The sequence below is a fragment of the Solenopsis invicta genome, chromosome 12 (genome assembly GCF_016802725.1).
Source record: "Solenopsis invicta isolate M01_SB chromosome 12, UNIL_Sinv_3.0, whole genome shotgun sequence".
Taxonomy (NCBI): Eukaryota; Metazoa; Arthropoda; class Insecta; order Hymenoptera; family Formicidae; genus Solenopsis; species Solenopsis invicta.
In genome coordinates this window covers 2,757,501-2,768,187 of record NC_052675.1, presented here as the reverse complement: position 1 = coordinate 2,768,187, position 10,687 = coordinate 2,757,501, and the positions used below count along the sequence as shown (strand labels likewise).

The following is a 10,687-nucleotide window of genomic DNA, read 5'->3' as shown; positions in this document are numbered from 1 at the left end:
ATGGTGTAAATATCCATTTTTTATTAAACGCCGAAAATAATCTTTTAAGGGAAATATAATTGTTACATATTTATTAAAATTTTATCAAAATTTTATTTAAATTCTTTTATATTAGAGTTTATTTATATTTTTTAGTTTCAACACCTGCGATCGTGTTTTCATCAAAGATAGAATCAATTATAAATGAATTCAAGAATACATAAAAAGTGCTCGATTTGCACAATACGCTTTGTATATTTACATTTGATATATGTGCGCATTTTATGATTTATACATGAATTTTGTGCCTCATGGAAGAAATCCCGTGTGTAAAAGAGAGAACCTCCTAGAGATTGGCGGACAGTCGGTGGGAAGAAGAGAGAAGCTACGAAAGGCAGACAGAAGGAGAGGAAGAGAAGTACTCTTGGAAAAGAGGGTGTTGGTTCTTCAGTATCGTACTGAATACGTTTCGCATCGGCAGTATCGAAACAGCCATCTCGACGGCAACACAAACGGTCATTTTTAAGAACGTCGTACTTTTTAAAGAAGGATTTTCTCCACAAACTACTGCGGAATAGAATTGATTTTCAACAGTTTTAGCGGGCATATCGATATTTAAAATGGTTTCCGCGATGCGTACAGCGTTGATCATCTTCGGGCTAACACTTTTTATAACTTCAGGTGAGTCCGCGCTAATACAAGTGAAAATTATTGGAAAAGATTTGAGAAAAGATGGTTCTTGTAAAACAAAGAATAAAAATGTAAAAAGTTTTCTTCTAGTTAAAAAGAACGTGGGAAAAAATAATTTTCTTCATTAAAAGAATATAGATTTAGTTTTTTTTTTTAGTAAGTACGGTAACGATGACACGATTTATGAATAGGTCGTAAACGATCTTAAATTGTTTTAAACAAGGGTCGGTGACCGACGTGTGTCTATAACACGAATAAAACTGTTAATCTTCAATTTTTTTTAATATTCTTGTCTTTTGAATAGTGTATCACAATATAGTCTAGTTTTTTACTTCATTTTATTTTTATTTCGATCGTTTAATCATATATGCAAATTCAACTTTTACAGAACAAAATTGCATTTGTTTATAATATGAGTAATTAATCGATGAATTAAAAAACTCGTTTTATATTGCAAAATGCTGAAGCATCCAAAGTGGAGACATAAGTCCACAGAAATTAGTTGTTTATTAAAAGTTATTCAAAATACTAAAACAATTTTGTATCAAATGTATTTTTTACAGTAAAGGACTTACAAATAATAGCTCGTGTAAAGATATGTATAACATGCTCATAAAATTTATTAAAACTTTTTTCGAATAATTTATCTAATTAAAATAATAATTATATAACAATATAGTCAATTTTAATGTAATCAACTTTTAAAATAGTAATAGTTTAAATTTATCTAAACAAAAAAACAATAAAAAACCAAAATATTAAATACATATCTGGAACAAAACAAAGTTTTAAAAAAAAAGGAGATTTTTTGTGTTTAAAAAGACATATTTTATAAAAAATTATTTAATTCTTTTTCTATTTAAATACATCTCTACTCGTTATACCTTTACCTCTCTTTTAAAAAGAAAAGAAGTGGTTATAAAAAATTTAAATAAATAAATCGGATACATTTTATAGTGATATTTATTTTCAACTTTTGGTTTTGACCGAAAGTGGACTATTCAGACTAGATGTTGAATTTTTTCAAATGTAATATGTACTTTTTATTGCAGATTTAAATTACGCCCAAAAAAAATAAACTTTTGTTCTACATTTTGTTTTGAAATATCTCTATAAATTTTAAAATTATGTTAAATGTAAGTTTGATGAAAAAAAAAATTTTAATAAAAAAATAATGGAGATAAATATTTATGAAGTACTATGTTGTCTTCATTTCAAAGGTCTTCAATACTTTATATATCTATTCACAAAATTTAAAACATAAATTAATTAAAAAAATATATATATATATGTATATGTGTATGTATGTATGTATGTATGTATGTATGTATGTATGTATGTATGTATGTATGTATGTATGTATGTATGTATGTATGTATGTACAACGTTTTTCATTATTTATATATATGATCTTTTTCATTTCGTGACCTTTCAAACTAGGTACTGCGTTGTGCCTCAATGCATTTTTACAATGCGACAACGTGATTGTGTACAGAACTGGCATTGCACCATTAATACGATTACTCAGCATTACATCACTTCTTAATCATACCCGCATCTGTTTTTCTTTATAGAATTGCGCATATATCTTCTCGCGTGAGATTCTAATTTAGATTTATTTTTGTAAACTTTACATTTTGTTGATAATTAGAGCACGACATTTTTTAAAAATAAAAATATATATCTACCACACATATCTTGATAAATATGTATTATATAATCTACTAGACTAAAATATAATACTGTTTTGTATATACAGCGGGTGTTATTTACTCTTTAACACTGATATCTTTTTTAGATTAGACTTTGCCTCACAATTGTTTAATTGAAAATTACGTTTTTATTATAATTAATTCAACATTTATTTCATATGTGCGTGATTTTTTAAAATCTTGTATTATCTCCCTTCAAAAAGGAAATAAAATATTTTTAAAAATTTTTAGTTAAAGCTAAAAATTGTTTTAATGTAAAATTATCTCTTATAGATAGAGTAGCTACCGACTTTTTTCTAAATATATTTCTGAAATTATTGAAATTTGATCACATTAACAACATTTTGAAAAAATAATAATTTACCAAAATAATTCACTTCTTTGCACTATTTATTTATAAAATTCATTACTGCTATACTATTATAAAATATTGTAAAGTAAAAATATATTTATTTTGAATTTATAAGTAGGAATCAATATTTATTTTGAATTTATAAGTAGGAATCAATGGGAGCCTCCATTTTTGTATTTATTAAGATAATATAGATAATTAAACAAAAAAAAATTCATATTGCGTAATTCATACTTTCATTTTCTTCCCCATTTAGCAAATATTTCTACACTTATAAGTCGTCGGACCTGTAACTCTATATTAACTATATAAGAGTAGTGAAGAGATATCTAACCCATCAAACGTACTCTGTAAAGCTAGAATGAAACGTAAAAGATGAATTCTATTTAGTCCTGTATGATTGAATTTTAACTATCATAGAGTGACAAATCACTTGAATAATTGCACAAACATCATTACAAGCTTAATTTTCACCCTATGAGATTTAGACAGCACATATAACTGCTATATAACATATACATAAATATAGATGTTCTACATATATGTTACAATTTTATAGTTTGCTGAGAATATTTTCAATATATGCTTTAAGTCAATGTATGATACGTGCATTTATATTGTATCTCGACACTCAAATCTTAAAGTAAATCATTTTATGAATTTTTCATCGTGTGTGTTTAACAGGTTCCGCCTTACGATGCTGGGTATGTGCGTCCAATGTAAACAGCATGTGTAAAGATCCGATGAACACTTCAGATCATAACGCTGCATTTCATATAAGGACTTGCGATCCAGGCCCATATGGCTCTTCAAAACCTATTTGCCGCAAAATTGTCAAACGAGGTATGGATTGCTTATCCGAGATAACATTGCGGGGTAACATAAAAATTTGCTTATAAAAACATCCCAGCACACTTATCGAGATCATTTCAATACTTTTTCAGTTTTTTAATTTTATAACATAATATATCTTGGGTTTAATGAATCTTATACATTACATTTTATTAAAGGGATATCCTGGGAATATCTTTTGAATGTACAAACATTCTTTGGATGTCCTACGTCTTTGGATTGTTCTTTAAAGACTGTGCTATATGAAAAACGATACAAATAACATTCGAACGCTTTGGAAGATAACGTCCGCATTTTAATACTTATTATTGAAGAATTTGCGTTAATGGAGAATTAACACATACGCGATACTATTTGTATTGCGTATGTGTTACTTCTTCAATAACACGATAGCAAAAAAAAAAAAAACGCTGCCGCTTGATTGCAAAATTTCTGCTTCGTGAATACGAAATCTACGCCGCATGCATAATATACACACGGAAAAATACATACTATAAATTATTCACAATTACTTGAAATGAATAAATGTTACTCATTTCATAAATATTTTATAATTTTAGATAATCGCAAACCTCTCACAAGTTTGTCATAAGCATCAAATTTACTTTGAACTCTAATAATTTAATACTTGAATCAAAAATATTAAGTTAAAACAAAAATTTCGTTTACTCATTATTTTGATATATTTTCGATAAAATTTGTTAATATTCTATTCCTGGAAAGGATGTAAATTCTTTCATTAAATACATGATAATGAGTCTATTTTTAAATTTGTGATGAGCATATTTTAAGATTTATCAAGAAAATTATTAAGAAAATATTCTTTATTGCAAATAACGGTTAAAAATAACCGTTACTAGAACGAAAAAAATAAATACTGAATAATGCGGCACTTTGTGGCAGAATTGACATTGTGCTATATGTACGCATCAACATCTCGAAGTGTTCATTCATTTAGGAAAATGACGCATTGTGAAGTGGCGTCTTTTAAATTGCATCATTTTAATATGTTCATCCTTTTCCTTCCAAAACTGTGATGACGCGCACGGTAATATGCGTCGCGATTGAGTCACGTCGGTGCGCATAGAAATGACGATGATAATTGGATATTAAAACAAGGCCGGTGCCACGCCTGCGAGAAAAAAATGACATTAGTCCACTAGCTGGAGCCAGTGATTAACTTCGAACCAGCGTACACACGCCACTCATATTTCACTCTTGCACGCAGTGTTGTCAATACATTGTTAAAGTTGTCATTGTGTGGTTTCATGGTAAATCGAACCGCACCGTCGAATTCCATCAATTTGAAGGAATTCTAGCATGACGAGGCAGCATGCGTGAAATAGCAAGCGCGGCCGCCACACGAACGCAAAAATTACGTAAACGCCAATAATAATCGCGCTATTAAATCAACGTTGAGTTGTACGCTCACTAGTGCATAGGTATAAATGACCGTGAAACGATTGCACTGAGCTGTTGAAGGATTTTCTGAGAAATCTCTATCTTTGCCGTTTCTTACATAAAACAAAGAAATAGAACAAAATACGTAAAAGTAACGCGTATTTATCAATCACAAATTACGGTTATAATATTTTTATTAAATCTCATATCAACTTTTGGCGATCTATAAATCGTGGAGAGATTTCAGGATAGAATTTTGTTATATATTTATAATATTTTATGTCATATATTTGAAATTTTATATATTCATAAAGTGCAGGATCTTGTAGTTACATTGCGGAAATATTGCAATATAGAATGTACGTAATATTGGGTTATTTGGAGAAGTTTCGTGCGGTTTGTTATGTAAAATTTATACATATATATGAGGCATTCTTTGTCTAGTCGATCACTGACCGTTCCAAAATTGTACTCGACGTAGAAGAACCACCGAATATAGTTTGCACACGAATATAGTTGCAGGCATAAGCTATCGAAAGTTATGTGCATTTTTGAAAAATTCAAGATAGAGTCTAATATAGCGAATATAAAATAAAGAAAAAAAAACGTGGAAATAAAAAAAAGATGTCAGTACTCGTTAAATTTATTTTAAAATTGATTTTAATTGTGTCGAGATTGTAAATGTATTAAATTTTAAAAATTAAAAAGAGGGCAGATTCAACGTGGCAGATATAAAAGTTCAAAGTAGAGAAATTGAAAAGCTCTCTGCATTTTACAGGGTTGAGACTGTCTATAACAGGTATGAAGCCTGCATTTTTCTTTTTTTTTAACTTTTATAATTTTTTGTTTTTTAATTTTTTAACTTTTTAATTTTTTTACATGATTATGGATATTAAAGTAACTAAAAATTTTTTATGCAATTCATCATCCTCACTACAAATTTTTAATTCATACTTAAAACCAACTTAAAAGTAAATTCAACGAGTACTAAAGTAGTCTTTTCTTTTAATTCTACATTTTTTGCTTCATGTCTGCTATATTGTATTCGCCATCTTGAATTTTTAAAAAGTGCACATGGCTTTCGATAGCTTATGCCTGCAACTATATTTGTGTCCAAGGTGGTTTTTCTACATCGAGTACAATTTTTGGAACTGTCAGTGATCGACAAAGAATGCCTTATATATATTTTATACATATATTCAATTAACAAAATAAATGTTGTTCTATTTTTGTCTCGTGTAGCGTGGATTATTTTTAATTAATGCTGCAATTTGATCGTTTATCATTGATAATTTGTCTGAGCGTTTTTTGATCTTCGACGCAAACATCACCACGCTTAAAGCGAATGAAACTTTTGAACTGTCCTTTTAGATACTGCATAACTTCCCCAGCAAACAAAAATAAATTGAAATGAATAAAAAATGAATAAAATAAATAAAAATGAATTCATTTCAATATTTTTGAATTTGCATTCAGATTTTTCGAATCCATTTAAATCCAAAAATAATATTAATTTAACGTAATGAATAGCTCATTTCATATTTTAATTCATTTGAATCCAAAAATAATATAATGATACGAATTCATCCGAATTTAAAATAATGAATTGTACATTTCGTATTTTAATCCATTTGAGTTCATTTGAATCCAAAAATGCTTACTCTAAAGCGTAAACTCGGATAAATTAAAATAAATACAATTTTCAATTCATTTGAATTTATTTTTGTTTGCTGGATCCGTAAACGCGACAAATCTCATACAACATACAAACATTAAGTCAATATTTCAGAAACGTTGAATTACAATATTACAACTATTGAATAATTGTTTCAAAACGAAGATTTAATATTGAAAAGAAACATTGCAGAGAAACGTCTAATAATCCTAGAATTAATGTCTGGTGAATGTATTGTAAATATTACACAATTCATCATTCAGGAACATTAATCAGTTAATTATTTATTCAATGTACACAATACAAATTTCATATATTATATATTGTATTAGGTACACTTCATATTATTAAAAAGATTGAATATAATAAATGTGAAATTAGTTTCTAAATTGTTAGAAAAAAATGTAAATTTACAAAGTATTATTAATTGTTAAAAGAAGATCGTCAATATTGACATACTACTTTATTTTTAATTTGTATTATAACAAAATTAAATATAAAAATTTGAAAACATAATTTTGGAATTTGGTAAAAGAATATAAAACAAATTACATTCTTGATAATTTTAACAGCTACAACAAAAAAGTTTATGATGAAATTGGATAATTATCTCGATTTTTTAAACTTTTTACTCAAAGTAGATAATGGAAAAATCATAATTGACTGATTCACGAAAACAATTTTTCGGTTCGCTATCTATGTTATTTCTCAAACTATTCGATATTCCACAAGATAGATAGACAGATAGATAGCCTAATCGAGCAATCCTATTATCATGTTCCATTTTTTACAAAAAAACTTAGAGTTGTTAATTATTGGATAACGGTTATCCTCTTAAAATGATTATTCAGAAAACTAATTACAGCATGAAAAATCTTTCTGTTAATACTACAAAAATTAAGGACAACATCGGCCATGAAGAAGACTATAAAAATAAAAAGAAAAGAAAAATTTTATTATATTCCCATATGCTAGATTTAGAATGCGCTTTGTCTACTATAGGCAAACCAAAAGCAGTCGTATGTTATCGCTGCTTAAACAAGTTTAACAAATTAATTAAACTCAGGGTGAAGGGATTTTAGAGAGAAATTGAAAATCAATCTAATAATAGTGATGCAAGTTGGCATTACTATTATTAGATTGATTTTCAATTTAATTATGTTTTAATTCAAAAGAACTATGTTTGAAATCGAAAATAACGGCGCGCAGTTCTAAATAAATTGAAGCATATAAAAATATTATTTCAGCACGAAGATCTTGCTATGAAGTCTCGGCCTTTTAGTTAATTTCTTGAATACAACATACGGTCGTAAATCTACATATATAGATTAATTAAAATTCATAAAGACAGTAATTAACTTTTATCAAAAAATTGTGTAGTTTATAAAATTTGTAAACATTATAGCGTTTTGTATGTAAATCAAACGAAAAGATAATTAAAAACTTGACCATAAAACAGTATCAAATTGATAGACTCTGATAGACATTCGCTTATCACTGAGCATATTATAAATTTTAATCACAAAATTGATTGGGAAAATGTTAAAATGTTAAAACACGAAAATAATTATCATAAAAAATTTATTTTACAAAAATAATTCACTTAAGGTAAATATATAGAATTACGCTACTTTAAGCAAGGATTAATTTCTGGCTAGTTGTTTGAAAAAGAAGTGGTATTAGATAACTATGAATTTCATTTAATATTGTTTATTAGCGGAAACGTATATAAAGGGTGAAAATAAACAAAAATATTTTTACAAAGAAATGAAGTGTAAACTGTAAACATCCTGAATTACGCCATCAAAATACTAGGTTGTTCCAATTTATGCTACTAATATATGTATAGATATCAATTGACCATCCTATTTATGTCTTGGCCATCCCTATTATATTGTACAAAAACCATATAATTATATAATACTTTACTACTTTATCATTTTTTGAACATATTAATCGTACAAAATTAAAACATTTTGTATTACAATCCAAAATATTTTATTTTATAGTATAATATCCTATAACAATTAACCTATAGCCTTCTTATTATTTAGATATCCTTTTTACTGGTATAACCTCATTATTTAGAATATTTGATTTTATAATTTTACAGGTTACATTTTATAGTAACTGTTTAAAAAACTTAGTTGTGGACAGTTAAAAGTGACAGATTTTTGACATAGGTTTTTGAAATAGCTTTTCACGGAAAATCAAATTATATGCGTTCATTTACTTTCATTTGATACACTTTGACGACTACTTTTCGGTAATGTTTAAAAACTTTCAGCTGTGTGGACTACTACTATGGACATAAAACAAACTACAGTGACGTCATTCAAGTGGCGTAATTCCGTATACTTACTTTAAAGAAACAAAAAATAAATTAAATTGTAAATAAAGAATTACTAAATAGTTATTTCAACATTTTAGATTTTAGATAAACTTTCAAGAAATTTAAGAAGAATCAACACTTCAGAATAGACTTTAGTTTGACAAATTATTCATTGATGTATGTGAAAACTCATACAGTCATCCTCGGGACATAACTTATAGAGAACATAACGAATGGTCGGATAACATAATTTTATTTTAATTATTTAACTTTAATCTGATTTAAATCTTGATCATTAAAATTCTTGAAGACTGTTTTTTTATTTCTTTATTTATTCGCATTTATTCATACATTGATTTATGGTTTTAACTTTATAATATAGTTTCTTACATAAACTTTATTATACACTTAATTAGAATTCTTGCTTCTGACCGATGAATTAGTTATTAACTTTATCTCCGGATGAATATTTCCAGTTAGCACAGAGAATTCAAGAAGAATTTATGTCATCAATTTATGTCATCAGAATTAATTTTTAAATGCAAAAAAACTCTTTTCAGAAAAACAATTTTTTTGCATCTCAAAATAAACTCTAAATTTATGACATAAGCCTGAATTCTTTGTTAATTTTTTTTTAATTTGTGTATCAACTGTGTTGAAAATCACATGTGAAAATGATCTTATACTTAAGTGTAGCCTTGCGTCGATATAAACTCACACTAATTTAAGAAATACGATGTTTGCGTTTTAATTTGACAATAAACGATTTTTAAAAAATAATTTTTATGTTCATTGTCGAATTGATAAAGACTAAGTATAGTCGAAACTTTTTTGTATAATTTTCATAAAGAGAATAATCCATTATTATAAAATTACATCCATCCGTAAATGTTTGTATTTGGCCGCTTTGGCCTGCTGTATTTTGATTTGCTTTGGAAATATAAATACAAATTAGAAAATGTCTTCTATCAAGTGAGACTGCCGAAATTACACCAGTTCCTAAATTTTACTCGCTTAAAAAATAGTTAAACTTGTATAATTACTATGAAATTATTTAAAAACAAATAGTATTGTCATGATATTTAATTATACTCCAGACATAAAATGTAGTATTTATACTAAATTTTGTTCGTAGGAAAATGATGATATTATGATTATTTTTCGACACATTTTGTAAAAACGTTTTTCATATATAATCATATTAAATTAGGTATATAAAATTCTATAAACTTATATAAAATTATAAATTTATTATTTATTATATGTACTACTTATCGTATATATAACTTTTTCTACTTGTCATAACATCATACCTAAGCACGCGAAATGTCAGCTCAATGATTCATGAACTTTAATCACTAATAATTAAAAAATTATTATAGCATTTTTGTATTAAAATTTATGATATTAAAATTTAGAATATTTCAAAGAATCTCTTAAAAGAAGATTTTGTAAAGGATGTCTTTTTAAAAGTGCATTTATTGAAATATTCATTATATAGAATTTCTAATAATATCTACTGTATGACAAACTTTTCTTTTAGATAACAACATAGTCAAAATATTTCTTATAAATTTTAAATTACTAAAAACGAATTCGTAAATGAAATTGTACTATCGCATCACATTTTTTAACTACATTAGCTTAAAAGTCCCAAAAATATCCCCATTTTTATTACTTTTATATTACTATTT

The 10,687-nt window shown here is 26.6% G+C and overlaps 1 protein-coding gene across 1 annotated transcript in view; it reads left to right on the top strand.

The window, feature by feature from the left end:
- Positions 1-409: 409 nt before the first annotated feature.
- The window catches only part of LOC105194283, a 12,335-nt gene continuing 2,057 nt past the window's right edge, over positions 410-10,687 (top strand). Inside the window, exons 1-2 of the mRNA XM_011159136.2 lie at positions 410-660; positions 3,418-3,576. Coding sequence (XP_011157438.1) covers positions 600-660; positions 3,418-3,576 — 220 coding nt within the window. The 5' untranslated portion in view covers positions 410-599. The remainder of the gene's footprint in view (positions 661-3,417; positions 3,577-10,687) is intronic.